This window comes from Octopus sinensis, linkage group LG27 (assembly GCF_006345805.1).
Source record: "Octopus sinensis linkage group LG27, ASM634580v1, whole genome shotgun sequence".
Taxonomy (NCBI): Eukaryota; Metazoa; Mollusca; class Cephalopoda; order Octopoda; family Octopodidae; genus Octopus; species Octopus sinensis.
In genome coordinates, this window is record NC_043023.1 from 12,300,631 (window position 1) to 12,325,834 (window position 25,204).

The 25,204-nt window shown below is 36.9% G+C and overlaps 4 protein-coding genes across 7 annotated transcripts in view; 3 read left to right on the plus strand and 1 right to left on the minus strand.

Moving 5' to 3' along the window:
• The window catches only part of LOC115225463, a 35,764-nt gene extending 21,597 nt beyond the window's left edge, over positions 1-14,167 (plus strand). For 3 of the 4 annotated variants that reach the window (XR_005004047.1, XR_005004049.1, XR_005004050.1), the window contains exon 6: positions 3,831-3,846. The gene's annotated coding sequence lies outside the window, so the exon portion shown is untranslated. Of the gene's footprint in view, positions 1-3,830; positions 3,847-14,157 lie in introns of those variants that run through there. The other variant, XR_005004048.1, reaches the window with a different exon arrangement.
• LOC115225160 (zinc finger protein OZF-like) overlaps positions 1-25,204 on the plus strand; it is a 328,337-nt gene that overhangs the window by 215,729 nt on the left and 87,404 nt on the right. The gene's annotated exons all lie outside the window — the stretch shown is intronic.
• LOC115225460 (zinc finger protein 665-like) lies at positions 1,158-13,552 on the minus strand (the record flags this gene model as incomplete). Its single annotated transcript, XM_036514269.1, has 2 exons — positions 1,158-2,616; positions 13,366-13,552. Coding segments are annotated over 2 exons (1,515 nt in total), but the record flags the coding sequence as incomplete, so codon positions are not given.
• LOC118768081 (zinc finger protein 271-like) overlaps positions 16,984-25,204 on the plus strand; it is a 20,080-nt gene continuing 11,859 nt past the window's right edge. Inside the window, exon 1 of the mRNA XM_036513882.1 lies at positions 16,984-17,095. Coding sequence (XP_036369775.1) covers positions 16,984-17,095 — 112 coding nt within the window. The remainder of the gene's footprint in view (positions 17,096-25,204) is intronic.

Here is a 25,204-nt window from a genome sequence, read left to right on the forward strand (position 1 = left end):
AGCACTGCATCCTTCAAAACTTCCATGCTTCCTGAGATTCGCCAACACTACACCTGATTTTCTCCCCTCCATACACACAAGCAAGCATGTATCTGACTCATACACTGTTCGCTTTCCAGACATTTGTACATTACTGCATATGCTTTATACGCACTTTTTGACAAGTTGTGGTGCACCTGAGCACTGTATACAACAATTTCATTATCATTAGTATTATTATTAAAATACACAAGCACATGAATATGCAGCATACATACAGATGCATATATACATACATATGTACATGCATGCATAGGCACACACACACACTGACCCACACACATGCGCACAAACAAAAAGGGACGCTGTGTAAATAACGGACAGAGTCAAGGCTATTGAGAAGATTGCATGATGCAACGAAAACTTTAGGAAAATAAAAATAAGAAATAAGTGGAAATTTTACCAGTAATTTTATAAGGCAGAAAAAGAAATTGACTCTCCCCAGTCACAACAAAACAAAATGGTTACAGTCTAACTTTTTATTCATTATTCTTTATTAACAAATTCTTCAAAATCCCAAAACAGGCATATTCAGTAATCAAGTTATCTCAGAGTCGATATGTTTACAGATGATGACAACTTCAGGTTCATAGTGACAGTATTAAAGCTGATGAAGGGAAAAAAAAAACCTTGTCTTTTAGCAGACAAAATAGTCTTAATTATTGATGTAATAAAATTGTAATAAACAATGGTGCAGGAGTGGCTGTGTGGTAAGTAGCTTGCTAACCAACCACATTGTTCCGGGTTCAGTCCCACTGCATGGCACCTTGGGCAGGTATCTTCTACTATAGCCTCGGGCCGACCAAAGCCTTCTGAGTGGATTTGGTAGACGGAAACTGAAAGAAGCCCGTCGTACATATGTATATATATATATATATATGTGTGCATGTATGTTTGTGTGCCTGTGTTTGTCCCCCTAGCATTGCTTGACAATCGATGCTGGTGTGTTTACGTCCGCGTCACTTAGCGGTTCGGCAAAACAGACCGATAGAATGAGTACTAGGCTTACAATGAATAAGTCCTGGGGTCGATTTGCTCGATTAAAGGCGGTGCTCCAGCATGGCCACAGTCAAATGACTGAAACAAGTAAAAGAGTAAACTTAGCGGTTCGGCAAAACAGACCGACAGAATGAGTACTAGGCTTACAAAGAATAAGTCCCGGTGTCGAGTCGCTTGATTAAAAGCGGTGCTCCAGCATGGCCACAGTGAAATGACTGAAACAAGTAAAAGAGAGAGAGATATTGCAGTGTTATGGCTTCTCTTCTATATGTACCTGTTTGTGTCTAGCCAAGGCACTCATATGCAGAAACGATTCACCACAGGTATCACAGTGATGTGGCTTCTCTCTTGTATGTGTCCGTTTGTGTCTAGTCAAGGCACTGGTTTGAGGAAATGACTTACCACAGGTGTCACAGTGATATGGCCGCTCTCCTGTATGGACACGCTTGTGGTTAGTCAAGTGACTATTACAGGAGAATGATTTACCACAGATATCACACTGATATGGCTTCTCTCCTGTATGAGTACGTCTGTGTTTATTTATGATACTATTTTGAGAAAATGATTTACCACAGATATCACACTGATACGGCTTCTCACCTGTATGAATACGTTTGTGCCTTTTCAAATAACTAGCATCACATAATTGTTTACCACAGATATCACACTGATATGGCTTCTCTCCCGTATGTGTACGGCTGTGTTTAGTTAAGGAAGGTCTTTCTGAGAATGATTTACCACAGGTATCACAATGATATGGCTTCTCACCTGTATGAATACGTTTATGCGTTTTCATATGACCAGTGTAGGAAAATCTTTTACCGCAGATATCACACTGATATGGTTTCTCTCCTGTATGTGTACGTCCATGTTTAGTCAAGGAAGATCTTTCAGTGAATGATTTACCACAGATATCACATGGATATGGTTTCTGCCCTGTATGAATGAACTTGTGAGTCGTCAAACTACCATTTTGAGAAAATGATTTGCCACAGATATCGCAAAGGTATGGCTTGTCTCCTGTATGTGTATGTTTGTGTCTAGTTAAGTGAAATTTAACAGAGAAGGATTTACTACAGATATCACATTGATATGGCTTTTCTCCTGTATGTGTACGCCTGTGCTTAGTTAAGGAATGTCTTTCAGAGAAGGAGTTACCACAGATATCACAATGGTATGGCCTCTCTCCTGTATGTGTATATTTGTGTATCGTTAAGCTAAACCTGACAGAGAATGATTTACCACAGATATCACAGTGGTATGGTTTTAGCCCTGTATGACTGAATCTGTGAGTACTCAAATTACTATTTTTAACGAATGATTTACCACAGATATCACAATGGTACGGCTTCTCCTCTGAATGTGTATGCTTGTGTGTAGTTAAGCTACACCTGACAGAGAAAGATTTACCACAAATATCACAGTGATATGGCTTCTCACCTGTATGGACACGCTTGTGTGTTTTCAAGTTACAAGATTCGGAAAATGATTGACCACAGATATCACAATGATAGGGCTTCTCACCTGTATGTGTACGCTTGTGTTTAGTCAAGTAAATCTTTTGAGAGAATGATTTACCACAGGTAATACAGTGATATGGCATCTCACCTGTATCAGGGTTTTTTGGTTTAGTTAAATTATTCATTACGGGAGAAGAATTTGTCATACATATCACAATGATAGTGTTTTTTCGTTTCTATGAATAAGTTTGTGTCCAGTTGAGCCGCTATTTTCAAGGAATAATTCCATGCTATGTTTCTTTCATCTGTGATGTTAATTATTATCTAAAACAGCAGATGTAAATTGTCAACTCCTTTGTAAAGATATCCAAGCTTAATTAACCGGTAAAGGGATCATCTCCTCTATATTCCAGACAGCAAAGATTTCAAATTGTCGCTGTTAATTCCATTTTACAGAAGAAATATTTCACTATGGTTTGTCATAGATATTCTTTATATAAAGAGGTCGATGTATTGACGAACGCTCCTTATAAATATATCGTCTTCCTTTGCTCAATGAATGTTGAGAACACATCGGATGTAAGAAATTTCTTTTATGTCAACAGGGTGGGATATTCTGAAAAACACAAGAAAACTTTCAGAAACTGAAGAAAACTGTAATTCAACACAGCAACTACTACTACTACTACTATTGCTGCTGCTACTACTACTACTAACACTACTACTACTACGACTACTATTACTACTACTGCTGCTGCTACTACTATTACTACTACTACTGTTATTATTACTACTACTACTACTGCTGCTGCTACTACTATTACTACTACTACTGTTATTATTACTACTACTACTACTACCGTTATTATTACTACTACTACTACTACTACTACTACTACTGCTGCTGCTACTACTACTACTACTACTACTACAACAACAACAACAACAGCGTACTCATAGTTTCCATGGAGATTTTTCAAAGCTTGCATGGTTCAGAGTAAATTGAGGTAGATTTTACTTGTTCTGACCCAGTGGAGGTAAGACATTATCATCGTTCGCTGATATTTTTTCTTATCATGTCTGTCATAGATATGTGACTGTTTGGTGGTAAAGAAGTATTTTTTTACTTTGATTTTCTAGCGATATAGGTACTCATAGAGTACCCTTGTGTATATATGTACATCTCTAATATTGTATGTATATATTTTATATATATATATATACACACACACACACACACATATATTATATATCTGTATGTACACACACACACACATATATATATACATATATATATATATATATATATATATTATATATATATATATATAGCATCATCATCATCATCGTTTAACGTCTGCTTTCCATGCTAGCATGTCTTACACATATACATATTTTTTTTTACTTCTATTTTTTAGCAACATAGGTACTCATGTAGTACTCTTGTGTATATATCTAATATTGTATGTATATATATATATATATATATGTATACACACACATATATATACATATATATGTATGTATATACATATATATATATACATATATACATATACATATGTATGTACATATATATATATATATATATGTATGTATATATATATACATATGTATGTATACATATATATGTATGTATACAAATATACATATACATACATGTATGTGTATACATATATATACATATATATATATATATACACACACATAAATATACGTTTTTTAGCTCTCAACAGACGTCATTGATTGGTTGAAATTGCAGAAATTGAAGAAAAAAACAACAAATATCTTACAAACTATAGAATTTTCTCAAAAATGCCAAGAGAAAAAGATGTTCTATAAACATATTCTACCAGTATACGAAGTTTAGAATTTTTTAGTTACCTAGAAATTATGTTACAAACTGCCGTTCAAACCGAAAAGATCCCAAAAATTATTTACTTCGTGTAAAAAATTATTTATTTTGCGTTTTATTTACTTTACTAGGTCGTCGTTGTAGGATCGACTAGTCACGACTAATTTTTTTTACACAAAGGAAATAATTTTTGTTAAACAAAGTAAATAATTTTGTTTTAAACAGTAAATAAAGCACAAAGTAAGGATCGACTAGTTACGACTAGCTAGCGCGGATGCGTGAGTGCGTGCACCGGGTCCACTCTTCTTAAATAGTACCCAAGTTGAGAACTAGGTTCGATATAATCGACAATCCCCCTTCCCCACATGGCGGGCCCTGTGTCTGTATTACAAAGGATTATTTTGACTGCCTAAAAGGAAATCTTACAAATTTATGTAACAGTGTAAAAGAGGCTTTCTTAATTAACAGATCGACTTTTAAATTTGGAAGTAATTATAAGGCATGAGGAAATATATTTTCCCATTCAATATTATTTTTGGTCCTTTTGTATTTGACGGGCGTAAAATCAAATTTGATTTAGTTTAAATCAAACAAGGACACACAAACGGATTAAGTCGATTATATCGATCACAGTGCGTAACTGGTACTTATTTAATCGACCCCGAAAGGATGAAAGACAAAGTCGACTTCGTCCGAATTTGTGCTCAGAACATAGCGACGGGCGAAATACCTATTTCTTTACTACCCACAAGGGGCTAAACATAGAGGGGGCAAACAAGGACACACAAACGGATTAAGTCGAGTATATCGACCCCAGTGCGTAAATGGTAATTATTTAATCGACCCCGAAAGGATGAAAGGCAAAGTCGACTTCGTCCGAATTTGAACTCAGAACGTAGCGACGGGCGAAATACCTATTTCTTTACTACCCACAAGGGGCTAAACAAGGACAGACAAACGGATTAAGTCGAGTATATCGACCCCAGTGCGTAAATGGTACTTATTTAATCGACCCCGAAAGGATGAAAGGCAAAGTCGACTTCGTCCGAATTTGAACTCAGAATATAGCGATGGGCGAAATACCTATTTCTTTACTACCCACAAGGGTCTAAACATAGAGGGGACAAACAAACGGATTAAGTCGATTATATTGACCCCAGTGCGTAACTGGTACTTATTTAATCGACCCCGAAAGGATGAAAGGCAAAGTAGACCTCGGCGGAATTTCAATTAAATAAATTCATATTACATATAAGTCTAAAAGACGCTTTCATAATTAACAGATTAACTTTTAAATTTGGAAGTAATTATCAAAGAGGAGGAAATATATTTTCCCACACAACATTATTATCGGTCATTTCTTATTTGACGATCGTAAAATCGATTTTGTTTTAGTTTAAATTTCATTTAATCTCGATTAGCATGTCTTGTGGGGACACCCTGCAGCTCCCCGTTTTGTGAATTACAACGAAATACATTTCGTTTTCGGATTTGGTTTGCAAGATTCTTTATATTAGTTCGTGTGTTGAAGCATATTCTGTTGTGTCTGGGGAGAGTCGTTTGCTTCCACGGAAACACCCGAAGTGAAATGTTTTGATTTTGTCGAAAGAATGCTGTTTAAATTTCATTTCATCTCGATTAGCATGTCTTGGGGGGACACCCTGCTGTTCTTCGTTTTATTGTGAATTCCAACGAAATACTTCCAGATCATCAGATAACATAGTAATTCAACATTGCAAATATTACATCAACACTGTTTTATTGTGAATTACAACGAAATACATTTCGTTTTCGGATTTGGTTTGCAAGATTCTTTATATTAGTTCGTGTGTTGAAGCATATTCTGTGGTGTCTGGGGAGAGTCATTTTCTTTTTTTGTGCCTAACACACTCACCGGGAAAAATTTCCACTTATTTCTTATTTCTATTTTTCTAAAATTTCCGTTGCATCTTGCAACCTTTTCAAACGGAAAATGAAAATAAGAAATAAGTGGAAATTTTACCGGTGAGTGTGTTAGATTTTAAGGCACAAAAAGAAAATGACTCTCCCCAAACAACGAAATACAGATCATCAAATAATCAATTAAAGCCATAGAATTACGACATTGGTTCGATCTTTCTCAGATCCATCTACTTGTATTAGATTATAAGACACAAAAAGAAAATGACTCTCCCCAGACACAATAGAACATGCTTCAACACGAACTCATATAAAGAATCTTGCAAACCAAATCTGAAAACGAAATGTATTTCGTTGTAATTCACAATAAAACTGTGTTGATGCTGTAATATTTGCAGCGAAATACACATCATCATATATTCAATGAAAGCCATACAACAACGATACTGGTTCGATCTTTCTCAGATCCAGCGACTTGTATTGCTTTGTGTTCTCGCCGTGGATTGTTGAACAATTCTCAAATATGTCCAGGGCGAAACTCGATTCAAAATAACTCAAACATTTTCCCTGACTTTTCAGTCATTGTTCATAGTGTGATCCACTTATAATTATGAAATTCTTTCTTAAAATAAACTTGTTCGATCTCTAATTATTTCACGAATATCAAATAGGAAATTATACTTCTAATATACATATATTATCATTACAGCCTTAACACAGATCGTTGTTAACTTACCGTATTCTTACGGGTTAGTGCCCGAAACTAAATCACCATTCACAATTAAATTTTCCCCTGCTGTAAAAGTTATTCCCCTTTGAACGATTCTATTTCCCCGATTTTCCACATCATGGCGCTACATTCATTCCAGTAGTTTTCTTTTCCCAATTATCTTCCTCTGGGTTCCTTCCAAACATTTGAATTTTTTTTTCAAATATTCACTAATCAATAAAGGGGTCATTTCCGTTTGAACGGCAGTTTTTAAAAATAATTTCCACGTAACTAAACACTTAGACTTAGTATACTGGTAGAATGTGTTTATAAATCATCTTTTTCTCTTGGCTTTATTGAGAAAATTCTATAGTTTGTAAGATATTTGGGATGTTTTTGGTTTGAACAGCAGTTTTTAAAAATAATTTCCACGTAACTAAACACTTTTAAACTTCGTATACTGGTAGAATGTGTTTATAAAACATCTTTTTCTCTTAGCTTTATTGAGAAAATTCTATAGTTTGTAAGATATTTGTTGTTCTTTTTCTTCAATTTCCTCAATTTCAACCAATCAATGACATCTGTTAAGGTAAAAAACATTCTGTGCCATATGAATATGTCCCTCGTTTAAGAAACAGATTGGGTTTATTTACATTTCTGAAGAAAAAAAAGACACCCTTCCCCCCCCTAACACTAAAACAGATTGAAATGCAATAGATCGATACTAGGGTCATAATTATGGGTGACAATTTCATATGACACCGCTAGAAAAAACTGCTGTTCAAACTGAAAAGATCCTATAAATGTGTGTTTTATATACAGAATGTTGTAAGAGTTTCAATGCCTTAATGGATTCTGATCATGCAAACATAGATATTAAATGAATGACAGTGTTGATGTTGTAAGATTTGCAATGTTGAATTACTATGAAAAAAAAAATACCCTTCCCCCCACCACACATATTCCTTTACATCCTCTATTTCATCACTGCCAATCACCATTCGACCTGTTGGTACATGGTCTGACCACATGAACTTCGTTTTCATGCGGTTCATCTTGAGACCTACTGCAGAACGTTTGATGTCGTGCTCCGTCAGCATGTACATATATATACTCTTTTACTTGTTTCAGTCATTTGACTGCGGCCATGCTGGTGCACCGCCTTTAGTCGAGGAAATAGACCCCAGGACTTATTCTTTGGAAGCCTAGTATTTATTCTATCGGTCAAATCAAGCTGCATAGATTTTCTTTATGGCTTCAGCTTATCCTTACACCTAAAGACAGGTCTTCCTCTGCCATGATATCCTGCTACTAGTTGGCCTTACAGAAGAATTTTTGGAATGCGATCACTTTTCACTTGTAAAACATGTCCTACCCATCTGCACTGAATTTTCATCAACATGCTTTGGATGCTGGACATACCACATGTGCCTAGGATTTTTACATTTGATGCCTTAACTTACCATTTTGTTGCATACATTGCGCACACACCAAGTTTTGAGTATTATTTTTTTCTCTGTAGAAGGGAGTCCATACTTCTGCCCCCTACAGAAATATGGTCAAAAACAAAATAGAAGAAAGGTATAAATTGGGTTCACACACACACACACACATATATATATATATACTCTTTTACTTGTTTCAGTCATTTGACTGTGGCCATGCTGGAGCAATGCATTTAATCGAGCAACTTGACCCTGGGACTTATTCTTTTTTGTAAGCCCAGTACTTATTCTATCGGTCTGTTTTGCCGAACCGCTAAGTAACAGGGACATAAACACACCAGCATCGGTTGTCAAGCAATGTAGGGGGACAAACACACACATATATATATATACAAGGGGCTTCTTCAGTTTCCGTCTACCAAATCCACTCACAAGGCTTTGGTCAGCCTGAGGCTATAGTAGAAGACACTTGCCCAAGATGCCACACAGTGGGACTGAACCCGGAACCATGTGGTGGTAAACAAGCTACTTACCACACAGCCACTCCTGCGCCTATATATATATATATATCGAATGAAATCCACAACAGAAAGAGCTACTATTCATTTCATACTACAACAATACTTGAACAGGCATATTTATAAAATACGCCATGTATGTTAAGGGCATAAAGCCAAATCTGACTGGAACACGGAGCAGCATTCATGTCACACTGTCCTACCCTTACTTGCGATAAGTTAAATTGCCAAGCTGAGAAAATGATTTACCACAGATATCGCACTGATATGGTTTTTCGCCAGTATGAATACATTTGTGAATAACCAACTGACTATTATCAGAAAACGATTTACCACAGATGTCACAATGATATGGCTTCTCTCCTGTATGAAGATGCTTGTGACTAGTTAAAACATCATTTTCAGAAAATGATTTACCATGGATATAAGAGTGATATGGTCTCTCTCCTGCATCAGGGTTTTTTGGTTTATTTAAATGATTCATCATGAGAGGATAATTTGTCATACATATCACATTGATAGTGTTTATTTCATTTCTATGAGAGTGTTTGTGTTCAGTTGTGTCACAATTGTCAAAGAATAATCTAATGCTGTGTTTCTTTCATCAGTGATTTTACAGAAGGTGTAAACTGTTAACCCTTTCATAATGTTATCCAAGCTTAATTAACCTGTAAATTGATCATCTCCTCTACATTCCAGATAACGAAGACCAGTAAATGTTGCTGTTAATTCCATTGTCCTGAAGAAATACTCTCCCATCATTTGTCGAAGATTTTATTTATATAAAGAGTTTGATGTATTGATGAATGTGTTTTAGAAATATATGGTCTTCTTTTAGTTGACGAAAGCCAACAAAAATATCCGACGCACATATGAACGAAGAAATTACTTTTACGTCAACATGATGTGATATTCTGAAATAGAAAAAGAAGCAGTGAGATAACGAGATTCGTTAAACGACATAGTAATTAAACATTGCAAATCTTACAACATCAACACTGTCATCCCCTAGGTGGGGGAAAGGGTATCTTTTTTCTTCAGAAATGTAAATAAACCCAATCTGTTTCTTAAACAAGGGACATATTCATACGGCACAGAATGTTTTCACCTCAATAGACGTCAGTGATTGTTTGAAATTGCAGAAATTTAAGAAAAAGAACAACAAATATCTTACAAACTATAGAATTTTCTCAATAAAACCAAGAGAAAAAGATGTTTTATAAACACATTCTACCAGTATACGAAGTTTAAAAGTGTTTAGTTACGTGGAAATTATTACAATACAACTTTTTCATACTACTAAATAAATATAATGAGGCCCTAGGTACATGCAACCACCACTTTTTTCATACCTTTATATTTTACCAAAAATCTAAATGCAACCTAAATCACAACACAGTACATCAGCGAACACCCCTTAGGTTCCCTTCTTGTCTCGAGACAGTGTTCACCCGGGGTCGGTTGAGCTGGCTTCATTCATCCTCAATGCTGCATCTTTCACAAATGCCGACCACACCTGGCGTTTTGAGGCTACGGACCGCGTTCCCCAACCACTCCTTCATGATATTCAGCCACCCTTTAAGTAATCTCCAGCAACTGTACTTGACTTTCCAATGTCTTAATTTTAAAAAAACATGTCCTACCCATCTACACTGAATTCTCATCAGCATGCTTTGGATGCTGGACATATCATATTTTCCTTAGATTATGACATTAAATATCATATCTTGCCACACGTGAAAACTTCTAATTTTTTAAAATTCTCTGTAGAAGGGAGTCCATGCTTTTGCCCCATACAGAAATATGCTCAAAATACAAGACTTCTATTCACTTACAAATACCAGTGCTGGTGGTACATAAGAAAACCATCCGAATGTGGCCATTGCCAGCGCCACCCAGACTGGCCTTGTGCCAGTGCAACGTAAAAAGCACCATCCAATCTTGGCCGTTTGCCAGCCTTGTCTGGCACGTAAAAGCACTCACGGAGTGGTTGGTGTTAGGAAGGGCATCCAGCCGTAGAAACATTGCCAGATCAGACTGGGCCTGGTGCAGCCTTCTGGCTTCCCAGACCCTAGTTGAACCGTCCAACCCATGCTAGCATGGGTTGGACGGTTCAGCTGGGGTCTGGGAAGCCAGAAGGCTGCACCAGGCCCAGTCTGAGCTGGCAATGTTTCTACGGCTGGATGCCCATCCTAACGCCAACCACTCCATGAGTGTAGTGGGTGCTTTTTACGTGCCACCGGCACAGAGACCAGACGAAGATGGCAATGGCCACATGGTGCTTTTTACGTGCCACCGGCACAGAGACCAGGCGAAGATGGCAACAGCCACATGGTGCTTTTTACGTGCCACCGGCACAGAAGAGTCAAGGCGGCGCTGGCTACGGTCACGTTAGATGGTTCTCTTACGTGTCACCGGCACTGGTATCACAGCTACAAATTCCATTGATGTTGATAGATTACGATTTTGATTTTCACTTGCCTCAACAGGTCTTCACAAGTGGAGTTTCGTGTCCCAAGAAGGAAAGGAACGCATAAGTGGGCAGGCTACATATATATACCAAATTATATACACAACATAGGCGTGGGAGTGGCTGTGTGGTAAGCAGCTTGCTTACCAACCACATGGTTCTGGGTTCAGTCCCACTGCGTGGCACCTTGGGCAAGTGTCTTCTTCTTTAGCCTCAGGCCGACCAAAGCCTTGTGAGTGGATTTGGTAGACGGAAACTGAAAGAATCTCGTCGTATATATACATGTGTGTGTGTATATGTTTGTGTGTCGGTGTTTGTCCCCCCAACATTACTTCACAACCGATGCTGGTGTGTTTATGTCCCCATAACTTAGCGGTTTGGCAAAAGAGACTGATAGAATAAGTACTAGGCTTACAAAGAATAAGCCCTGGGGTCGATTTGCTCGACTAAAGGCAGTGCTCCAGCATGGTCACAGTCAAATGACTGAAACAAGTAAAAGAGTAACCAAAAGAGCTGCTACTAGTTTCATGCTATTATGATGCTTGAACAGGAATATTTATAAAATGCATCATATATTTTAAGGGCATACAGCCAAAGAAACCAAGCCGTATCTGATCGAAACATGGAGCAGCACTCTGGCTTGCCAGCTCATGTCACACTTTCCCACCCAAACCAGAATACAAAATGGATGTTAAAAGATGATGATGAAAGCACAACAAAGACAAAATCAATGTCACTCAAAACTTTTATTCCTTATTCCCATTCCTTTATTCTCTCATAACAAATTCCTCAAAAATCCAGCACAATCCTCTTCAGAAATCAAAGTCATCTCTGTGTTGATATATTTAGATATATAAATGATATTGAAGTTGTGATTCATGAATTTCATGTTGACATCCAAGAAACTGAAGTTGATAATGTCAAGCTTGAAGAGGAATAAACCCTGTCTTTTAACAGACAAAATATTCATAATTGTTGTCCTGTTTTAATAAATTTTGATACTGATACAGTTACACTTGTGTATGAATACTCACATGTGTACTTAAGTGGCTTTTTTGAGAGAATGATTTACCACAGATATTACAATATGGCATGTCTCCTATATGAATAAGTTTGTGATTAAATAGATTGATTTTTTGAGAAAATGATTTATCACAGATATCACATTTATATGTGTTTGTGACTGATCAAGTTACTATTTCTAGAGAATGATTTACCGCAGATATTACAATGATATGCTTTGTCTCCTGTATGTGTATGTTTGTGACTAGATAAAATGTTATTTTGAGAAAATGATTCACTACAGATATCACAATGACATGGTTTTTTCCCCAGTATGAATGCATTTGTGACTAGTCAACTGATAATTTCTAGAGAATGATTTACCACAGATATCACAGTGATAAGCTTTCACTCCTGTATGCGTAGCTTTGTGTTTAGTTAAGGTATCACTTCGAGAGAAACATTTACCACAGATGTTACAATGATATGGCTTCTCTCCTGTATGTGTACGTTTGTGACTAGTCAAGTAACTTTTTGCAGAAAATGATTTACCACAGATATCACACTGATATGGTTTCTCCCCAGTATGAATGCGTTTGTGACTAGCCAAGTTACTACTTACAGAGAATGATTTACCACAGATGTCACAATGATATCCTTTCTCTTCTGTATGTGTAAGTGTATGTTTAGACAAACCACCACTTTGAGAGAATGATTTTCCACAAATATCACAATGATATGCTTTCTCTCCTGTATGTGTAAGTTTGTGTTTAGTCAAATCACCACTTTGAGAGAAACATTTACCACAGATGTCACAATGATATGGCTTCTCTCCTGTATGAATGCGTTTGTGACGAGTTAAATCGCCTTTGTGAGAGAATGATTTATCACAAATATCACAATGATATGGTTTTTCCCCAGTATGAATACGTTTGTGACTAGTCAACTTACTAGAAGACAAAGATATACCACAGATATCACAATGATATGGCTTTTCTCCTGTATGCGTACGTTTGTGACAAGTTAAGGTGCTATTTTCAGAAAATGATTTGCCACAGATATCACACTGATATGGTTTTTCCCCTGTATGAATACGTTTGTGACTAGTCAAATGGGAGTTTTTAGAAAATGATTTGCCACAGATATCACACTGATATGGTTTTTCCCCTGTATGAATACGTTTGTGGCTAGTCAAGTGGCAGTTTTTAGAAAATGATTTACCACAGATATTACAATGATAAGCTTTCTCTCCTTTGTGTGTAAGTTTGTGTTTAGTCAAGTTACTATTTAGAGTGAAAGATTTAGAGATATCACAATGATATGGCTTTGCACCTATATGAATATGTTTGTGACTAGTTAAAGAACTATTATGATAAAATGATTCACCACAGGTATCACACTGATATGGTCTATCCCCAGGATGAATTCGTTTGTGCCTAGTCAAGTGACCACTTTCAGAAAATGATTTACCACAGATGTCACAATGATATGGTCTTTCTCCTGTATGTGTACGTTTGTGTCTAAAAAAGTCACCATTTTGAGAGAATGATTTACCACAAGTATTGCAATGATATGGCTTCTCTCCTGTATGTGTACGTACATGAATAGTCAAGGAACCACTTTGAGAGAATGATTTACCACAGACATCACAGTGATGTGGTTTCTCTCCTGTATCAATGCATTTGTGTTTGGTCAAGGCTCTTTCTTCAGTAAATGATTTACCACAGACATCACAGTGATATGGCCTCTCACCTGAATCAGGTTTGTTTGGTTTTCTTAAATCATTCATTATAAGATATTAATTTCTCATACGTATCACAATGATAATGATTTTTTCATTTCTATGAATGTATTTGTGTTCAGTTGTGTCAGTATTTTCAGAGAATAATTTAACACTGTGTTTCTTTCATCTGTGTTCTTGCTGAACATCTAAAATGGCAGATGTAAACAGTTAAAACTTTTGTAAATTTATCCAAGCTTAATTAACCAAGCAATCACCTTCCCTACATTCGAAACAGTGAAGACAATAAGAATGTTGCTCTTAATTCCATCGTAGAAGAAATATTTTCTTATCGTTTGTCGTTGATGCGTTGATGAATGTGCCTTATGAATATATGGCCTTCCATTAATTGATGAAAGTCAATCAAAATATCAGAGGCATGTTTAAATGAAGAGATTTCTTTAACGTCAACATGATGTGATATTCTGAAGTAGAAAAAAAGAAGCAGTGAGATAAAGAGAATGATTAAACAACATAGTAATTCAACATTGCAAATCTTACAACATCAACACTGTCATCCATTTAATGTCTATGTTTTCAGGGGTCAGATTCCATTGAGGCTTTGAAACTTTCACAACATTCTGTATATAGATGAAGCGTTTCCACATTTCTCTAAATTCTTACCTGTTTTCTTTGGCATGAAACCACCTCAATTCTGGGAAGAGGGTATTTTCAAGTTAAAGGAAAGATGGAGACGCATTGTGCAACAAAACGGTTCATATTTGGTTGATTAAAAATGTATTGGCAAGTATTTATTGACCTTTGTCTTTCCTTCAAAAGTCGGCACGAACTTTCCGGACAACCCAATACATATGCAATAATACGTTATACTAGCAGAATCGTTCACATGCCGAACAAAATGCATAACAGCATTTCGTCCGTCTACTCTCTAAAAGTTCAAATCCCATCCAGGTAGAATTTGGCTTTCATCCTTTCGAGGTAAAAACAAACAAGAAACATTAGCGCACATTGTTCCATGGAAGCGACGTCCGATTCTTCCGCCAATTTTCTGAACTCGTGTCTAAAGTACAAAAGATTATTCTCATCAACACTATTATTATTATTATGATAGGCTAAGGCGGCGAACTGGCAGAAACGTTAGCACGCCGGGCGAAATGCGTAGCCGTTTTTCGTCTGCCGTTACGTTCTGGGTTCAAATTCGCCGAGGTCGACTTTGCCTTTCATCCTTTCGTGGTCGATAAATTAAGTACCAGTTACGCACTGGGGTCGATGTAATCGACTTAATCCGTCTGTCTGTCCTTGTTTGTCCACTCTGTGTTTAGCCCCTTGTGGGTAGTAAAGAAATATATTATTATTATTATTATAGCGACCCCGAAACGAAGGAAACTCCTGACTGCAAATACGGCCGAGATCGACTTTGCCTTTCATCCTTTTCGGCAAATACTGGGTTCCATATATCCAACTTCGCTATCCCCTCAAACACTGCAGACCTCGGCAAAATTTCTAACCTACATCATCATTAGTATTAATATGGTATTCGTCAATCGGTTTCCCCTCATTTTACTAATTAATTAATTACACTATTTTATTTGCATTTTACCAATTAATTTCCTTTATATCACACGTAACAATTGATAATAGGTTTTCCTAAACAACAGATCAACATTTCAGTTTGGAATTTATTAATTAAGACGAGCAAATTATATTTTCTTAATTATTGTCAGGTTCCCGCTTCGAAAAATAATTACTGTAACATCGAGAGGTTCACAGAATTCTGTTATTCACATCATTATTATTATTAGTAGTAGTAGTAGTAATAGTATCACCTTTACAGCCTTAAAGGAAATCTTTATCAACTTACCGTATTCACAAATAAGGAACGAGTCAGCGAATCAGTAATTAAGCACCTTAATTGAGAATTTAAAAGAAGCGAGATTGAAGTGTTGTAGAGGTTATTTCCCTTTACATGATTTTCTTTCTTCAGTTTTCCAATAGATGGCTCTACTGACTTTTCTTTGTCCCTTTCTGTCAGGAACCTCCCTTCAACTTTTTTCAAATTTTCACCTCAATAGGCGTCATTGATTGGTTAAAATTGAAGAAAAAAGATTTGCAATGTTGAATTACCATGTTTAACGATTCTCTTTATCTCACTGCTTCTTTTTCTATTTCAGAATATCACATCATGTTGACGTTAAAGAAATCTCTTCATTTAGACATGCCTCTGATATTTTGATTGACTTTCATCAATTAAAGGAAGACCATATATTTCTGAGGCACATTCATCTATACATCAATGACAAATGATATGAAAATATTTCTTCTACGATGGAATTAAGAGCAACATTTTTGTTGTCTTTGCTGTTTGGAATGTAGAGAAGGTGATTGCTTGGTTAATTAAGCTTGGATAAATTTACAAAAGTTTAAACTGTTTACATCTGCCATTTTAGATGTTAAGCAAGAACACAGATGAAAGAAACACAGTGTTAAATTATTCTCTCAAAATACTGACACAACTGAACACAGATATATTCATAGAATTGAAAAAATCATTATCATTGTGATATGAATGAGAAATTATTATCTTATAATGAATAATTTAAGAAAACCAAAGAAAACTAATTCAGGTGAGAGACCATATCACTGTGATATCTGTGGTAAAACATTCACTGAAGAAAGAGTCTTAACCAAACACAAATGCATTGATACAGGAGAGAAACCACATCACTGTGATATCTGTGGTAAATCATTCTCTCAAAGTGGTTCCTTGACTATTCACGTACATACACATACAGGAGAGAAGCCATATCATTGTGATATTTGTGGTAAATCATTCTCTGAAAATAGTAATGACCCGTCACAAACATATTCATGCTGGAGACAAAGCATATCACTGTGATATTTGTGGTAAATCTTTCTCTCTGAATACTAACTTGACTAAACACAAACATACACATACAGGTGAGAAACCACATCACTGTGATGTCTGTGGGAAATCATTCTCTGAAAATTGCAGTTTAACTATTCACAAGCGTATTCATACAGGGGAGAAGCCATATCATTGTGATATCTGTGGTAAATCATTCTCTCGAAGGAGTCAGTTGGCCACTCACAAACGTATTCATACAGGGGAAAAAACCATATCATTGTGATATCTGTGGTAAATCATTTTCTCATAGTACCACTTTAACTAGTCACAAACATATTCATACAGGAGAGAAGCCTTATCACTGTAATATCTGTGGAAAATCCTTTTCTTACAGAATTGACGTTGTTAGACACAAACGTACACATATGGGAGAGAAACCATATCATTGTAATATCTGTGGTAAATGTTTCTCTCGAAGTAGTGAATTGACTAGTCACAGACGTATTCATACAGGAGAGAAACCATATCATTGTGATGTCTGTGGTGAGTCATTCTCTCAAAAGCGCCACTTAAGTACACATGTGTAACAATATCAATATCAAAATTTATTACAACAGGACAACAATTATAAATATTTTGTCTGCTAAAAGACAGGGCTTATTCCTCTTCAAGCTTGATGTTATCAACTTCAATTCCATCGCTGTCAATATGAAATTCATGAATATGAACCTCAGTATCATGTATGTGTCTAAATATATTAAAACAGTGATGATTTGTGAAGAAGATGGTGCTGGATTTTTGAGGAATTTCTTACGAAAGAATGCAGGAAAGGGGAAAATGAATAAGATTTAAGAGACATTGAGTTTGTCTTTGTGTTTTCATCATCACCATCCTCATCCTCATCCACTCTCAAAGTGGTGACTTGACTAAACACAAAGCTACACATACAGGAGAGAAACCATATCATTGTGATATCTGTGGTGAGTCATTCTCTCAGAGTGGTCTCTTTGGGTTTATTTACAATTCTTAAACGAATATATAATATGTAACAGGGACACTTTCATATGTCACCGCCAGAAAATGTTACGGCATAAATCGTTTTCACCTCAATAGACGTCATTGGTTGGTTGAAATTGCAGAAATTGAAGAAAAACAACAAATATCTTACAAACTATAGAATTTTCTCAATAAAGCCAAGAGAACAAGATGTTTTATAAACACATTCTACCAGGTTACGAAGTTTAAAATTTTCATCATATCATTTATATAACTAAATATATCAACACAGAGATGACTTTGATTTCTGAAGGGGATTGTGCTGGATTTTTGAGGAATTTGTTATGAGAGAATAAAGGAATGGGAATAAGGAATAAAAGTTTTAAGTGACATTGATTTTGTCTTTGTTGTGTTTTGATCATCATCACCTTCATCATCCTTTACCATCCATTTTCTATGCAGGCATGGATGGGAAAGTGTGACAGGTGCTGGCAAGTCAGAGTGCTTCTCCAGGTTCCAGTCAGACCTGGATTGTGTCGTTCTATATTTGAGAGATTAGGAATTATGTACATTATTTACTTTAGACTGATATTTGTCCTCATCTTGTTGTTAACACAGTATTTCAACTGGTATACTCTCCAGCCTTCATCAGGTGTCTTGGGGAAATACCTTAGGAATGAGAACCCAGGTTCAAAACTTCCCCAATACACCTGATGAATGCTAGAGAATATATCAGCTGAAATGTTGTGTGAACAAGATGAGGACAAATATCAGTCAAATGTGGGTTTGGCTTGGTTTCTTTCGTTATATGCTCTTAAGATACATGGCGCATTTTATAAATATTCCTGTTCAAGTATCGTAACAGCATGTAACAAGTTGTAGCGCTTTCAGTTGTGTATTTAATTTGATATATAAAGTGAGATAGGGGTTATGAGTGTAACCCACTATGGGATATCATTTATCCAATATACTGCCAGTAAAGTACCCAGAAAGGCTAATACATAAATGCTAAGAATTGCAATGCAATTAATTCATGTATTATATGGGCAAAGGTAAAATGTTTTACCTCAAATTCATAATACAAAATAAGAAAATGAAGGAGTAGATTTCTATCAATCATCAACTTCCAGATAATACCAGTTCATATAATTTATTAACTAATTATTTAGGAACATCCAGATCAAACAGAATAATAAAGAACAAAACAGTACACATCAATGAGTAATATAATACCATAAGTCTTAGCTTAAGGTATTTTCCATGCTTCAGCAACTCACAGCGTGAAAAAATGTTTCCGAAAGACATGGGAGCTGTGCTGTTTTCTCAGTTTGTATATATGTCCACGGGTGTTAGACGGGTGGAGTTTGAAAAGGTGCTCAGAGTTATTGTTAGTAAGATGGTTAGTAATTTTATGGGTGTCTGCCAAGTCAGCTCCAGACGTTGGAGATTTAATGCATCCATGTTCAGGGAAGTAAGGCGTTCAGAATATGGCAAATGCCTGATGGAGGGTATTCTAAAATGTTTCCAAAAGTCATGGGAGCTGTGCTGTTTTCTGACTTTATAAACATGTCCACGGGTGTTAGACGGATGGAGTTTGAAAAGGTGCTCAGAGTTATTTTTAGTGGTTAATAATTTATGAGTGTCTGCCAAGTCAGCTGCCAGACATCGGAGATTCAATGTATCCTTGCCCAGGGAAGTAAGGCGTTCAGAATATGGCAAATGCCTGATGGAGGGTATTCTCTTGGTTGCATGTCGCTGAATGGCCTCCAGACGATTAACGATGACTGTTCCCCTATTGTTTTATAACCATCCATTCAGTTGGGGTGAGGATGCTTCCTTTGAAATATAAACAGTGCTGTGGGGCCGCCCCCTGCTTTGTTGTCATGAAAGCTAATTACACTTTGAATATCCCACATGTGATGTGGCATTCTATCCACTGAGACGTTATCTGGAGTACTCATCATGACCCACCCTTTCTATCTCTCACCATGTTGTGAACCTTGAGACCCCTTCGGTCACGACACAGACCATGGGATTGCACCTAGAAAGTTAGCCTCCCAGGCACAAGTCTGGGCAAGGTTGTTTATGGAAGACCAGCAGTCGTCCATGCATACCGCCCCCCCCCCAGTCTCCACGCCACCAGTGTTATCTAAGGAAAAGGAAAAAGGTCCGATACAGCCTGGCCCTTGTGACATTGCAGCTCATTTCTACAGCTGAGTGAACTGGAGCAACGTGAAATAAAGTGTCTTGCTCAAGAACACAACACGCAACCCGGTCTGGGATTTGAACTCACAACCTCATGATCGTAAGCTCTAACCACTGAACCTGAACCTTAGGCTATGCGTAAAATTTAAAAAAGCAGCGAGCTGGCGGACTCGTTAGCACACTGGGCGAAATGCTTAGCGGTATTTCATCTGCCGCTATGTTCTGAGTTCACATTACGCCAAGGTAGATTTTGCCTTTCATCCTTTCAGGATCGATAAATTAATTTCCAGTTTCACACTGGGGTCAATGTAATCGACTTAATACCTATGTGTGTCCTTGTTTGTCCCCTCTGTGTTTAGCCCCTGGAGGGTAATAAAGAAATAGGTATTTCGTCTGTCGTTACATTCTGAGTTCAAATTCTGCCGAGGTCGACTTTGCTTTTCATCCTTTCCGGATCAACAAATAAAGTACCAGTTTCGCACTGGGGTCAATGTAATCGACTTAATCCCTTTGTTCCCTGTATGTTTAGCCCCTTGTGGGCAGTAAAGAAATATATACGTTAAATTAACCAGGAACAAAAGTGTTACTCTTTTCAGTCATTTGGTTGCGGCCATGCTGGAGCACCGCCTCCATTGAGCAACTCTACCCGGGACTTATCGTTCTTGTAAGCCCAGTACTTATTTTATCGGTCTCCTTTTGGCGAACCGCTACGTAACGGGGACGTAAACACACCAGCATCGGTTGTCAAGCAATGCTAGGGGGACAAACACTTATATACATATACATATGATGAGCTTCTTTCAGTTTCCGTTTACCAAATCCACTACCAAGGCTTTGGTCGGCCCGAGGCTATAGTAGAAGACACTTGCCCAAGGTGCCACGCAGTGGGACTGAACCCGGAACCATGTGGTTGGTATATATATATCTATATATACACACACATATACAACAGGCTTCTTTCAGTTTCCGTCTACCAAATCCACTCACAAGTCTCTGGTCGGCCCGAGGCTATAGTAGAAGACACTTGCCCAAGGTGCCACCCAGTGGGACTGAACCCAGAATCATGTGTTTGGTAAACAAGCTACTTACCACACAGCCACTCCTGCACCTGTTGTTTATTCCGCTCTCATCAACTGCACACGTTTGGGGTGAACACAAATGGCCATCTGAATTCTCGGCCCTCCCTTGTGACTAATCGGAATTCCCTTCCTTGCTCAGTGAAATTCCTGTCTATAAGTCGTCTGTCACCACTTCGAGAGAATGATTTACAACAGATATTGCAATGATATGGCTTCTCTCCTGTATGTGTACATATGTGGCAATGTCCCACACATATCTGAAGCAACAATAATAGACCTCAGCCCATCTGTGTCATCATTATAAATATGTGTGTGTGTATGGCAGTCACTCAAGATGGTTTCAATGTTTATATTTGAAGGAGAAGACTTAGGAGAGTAATAGAAACAAAAAGTCAAAACACTTAGAAGAGCTGTATGTATGTTCCTTCTCGAGCCATGCCTGGCTCATAAGGGCCAGTTTCCCGGTTTCCTTGGCATATAGGTTCCCCACCTGGACAGGACGCCGGTCCGTCGCAGGTGAGCTGCAAGATGCAGGAGGAAAGAGTGAGAGAAAGTTGTGGCGAAAGAGTCAGCAGAAGTTTGCCATTACCTTCTGCCGGGGCCGCATGGAGCTTAGGTGTTTCACTCATAAACACACAAACACATCGCCAAGTCTGAGATTCGAACCCGCAACGATGAGACCGCTGCATCTATTTGCAATGAATGCGTGAATGTAATTTGAGTCCAGAAATGGATTTTGCTATGAAGTCAATATGGGGACATTCATGACTTTGATTGTGCAAAGGATTGAGCGAATGTGTCTGTTGGTTACAGGATATAGGTCTGCTATTCTTCTTTTTCATCAACACATTTTACACCATACAGATGGATCTAGGCAATGGCTTTCCCAGGATATCACATCAAGCTGTAGAGATTTTATTTATTGCTTAAACTTATCCGTATATGTAAGGAAATGTCTTTCGCTGCCACTTGTTGGCCTTACAGAAGAATTTTTGGAATGCGATCATTTCGTCTTTGGAAAACATCTCCTACCCATCTGCACTGAATTCTCATCCGTATGCCTTGGATACTGGACATATCACATTTTACTAAAATTTTTACATTTAATGTCTTATCTTGCCATTTTGTTGCATATGTTGTGCTCCAAACACCACATTCGAAAAAATTTCAGTTTTTCTATTTCTTCGTAGAAGGGAGTCCATGCTTCTGCCTCATATAAAAAAAAATACTCAAAATACAAGATTTCTATTATTTTAGTTGTCAGACTGATATCATGTTCACACAAGAACATATATCAAATTAAATACACAACTGAAAGCGCTACTACTTGTTTGATACTGTTATGATTCTTGAACAGGAATATTTATAAATTGCGCCATGTATCTTAACCCTTTCATTACCATATTTATTTTGAGATGCTCTGTGTTTCCTTCAATTAATTTTAAATATAACAAAGAATTTAGTAAAATAACTTCATTATCATTAAGCTAGTGTTAGGAACATAAATTATGAGTAAGATTTGGGGGAAGATTTTAATTCAAAATTTATGAAAACAAGACATTTGTACTACAGAGCCAGAGGTGGTTTCACATGGGTTGGTATTGAAAGGGTTAAGGGCAGAGAGCCAAAGCAACCAAGCCCAATCTGACAGGAACGTGGAGCAGCACTCTAGCTTGCCAGCTCATGTCACACTTTCCCATCAAAGCCTGCATAGAAGACGGATGCTAAAAATGGATGTTAGAGGATGATGATGATGAAAACACAACAAAGACAAAATCAATGTCACTTAAAACTTTTATTCCTTATTCCCATTCCTTTATTCTCTCATAACAAATTCCTCAAAAATCCAGCACAATCATCTTCAGAAATCAAAGTCATCTCTGTGTTGATATATTTAAATATATAAATGATATTGAAGTTGTGATTCATGAATTTCATGTTGACATCCAGGAAACTGAAGTTGATAATATCAAGCTTGTCATGTTTTAATAAATTTTGATATTGATACTGTTACACCTGTGTATGAATACTCACATGTGTACTTAAGTGGCCTTTTTGAGAGAATGATTTACCACAGATATTGCAATGATATGGCTTCTCACCTGTATGAATGCGTTTGTGTATTGTTAAGTTACTATTTAGGAAGAAAGATTTACCACAGATGTTACAACGATATGGCTTCTCACCTGTATGAAGATGTTTGTGATAAGTTAAATATCTATTATGAGAAAATGATTCACCACAGATATCACAATGATATGGCTTCTCACCTGTATGAACACGTTTGTGAGAAGTTAAAGAGCTATTATGAGAAAATGATTCACCACAGATATAACAATGATATGGTTTTTCCCCTGTATGAATGCGTTTATGATCAGACAAGTGGCCACTACGAGAGAATGATTTACCACAGATATCACAATGATATGGTCTTTCCCCAGTATGAATACGTATGTGACTAGTCAAATGACTATTTTCAGTGAATGATTTACCACAGATGTCACAATGATATGGTTTTTCTCCTGTATGTGTACGTTTGTGTCTAAACAAGACATCACTTCGAGAGAATGATTTACCACAAATATCACAATGATATGGCTTCTCTCCTGTATGAATACGCTTGTGTTCAGTCAAGGTACTATTTAGAGAGAAAGATTTTTCACAGATGTTACAATGATATGGCTTCTCACCTGTATGAACATGTTTGTGATAAGTTAAAGAGCTATTATGAGAAAATGATTCACCACAGATATCACAATGATATGAATTTTCCCCTGTATGAATGCGTTTATGATCAGACAAGTGGCTACTACGAGAGAATGATTTACCACAGATATCACAATGATATGGTTTTTCTCCAGTATGAATATGTTTGTGACGAGTCAGATGACTACTTCTAGAGAATGATTTATCACAGATATCACAATGATATGGTTTTTCCCCTGTATGAATGCGTTTATGATCAGACAAGTGGCCACTACGAGAGAATGATTTACCACAGATATCACAATGATATGGTTTTTCTCCAGTATGAATACGTATGTGACGAGTCAAATGACTATTTTCAGTGAATGACTTACCACAAATATCACAATGATATGGCTTCTCTCCTGTATGTGTACGTACGTGAATAGTCAACTGACTATTTTTAGAGAATGATTTACCACAGATGTCACAATGATATGGTTTTTCTCCCGTATGTGTACGTTTGTGTCTAAACAAGTCACTACTTTGAGAGAATGATTGACCACAGATATTGCAATGATATGGCTTCTCACCTGTATGAGTACACCTGTGCATAGTCATGTGGCCACTTTCAGAAAATGATTCACCACAGATATCACAATGATATGGTTTTTCTCCTGTATGTGTACGTACGTGCCTAGTCAAAGAACTACTTTGAGAGAATGATTTACCACAGACATCACAGTGATGTGGTTTCTCTCCTGTATCAACACATTTGTGTTTGGTCAAGACTCTTTCTTCAGTGAATGTGTTACCACAGATATCACAGTGATATGGCCTCTCACCTGAATCAGGTTTGTTTGGTTTTCTTAAATCATTCATTATGAGATACTAATTTCTCATACGTAACACAATGATAATGATTTTTTCAATTCTATGAATATATCTGTGTCCAGTTGTGTCAGTATTTTCAGAGAATAATTTAACACTGTGTTTCTTTCATCTGTGTTCTTGCTTAACATCTAAAATGGCAGATGTAAACAGTTAAAACTTTTGTAAATTTATCCAAGCTTAATTAACCAAGGAATCACCTTCTCTACATTCCAAACAGCAAAGACAACAAAAATGTTGGTCTTAATTCCATCGTAGAAGAAATATTTTTTTATCGTTTGTCGTTGATGAATGTGCCTCAGAAATATATGGTCTTCCTTTAATTGATGAAAGTCAATCAAAATA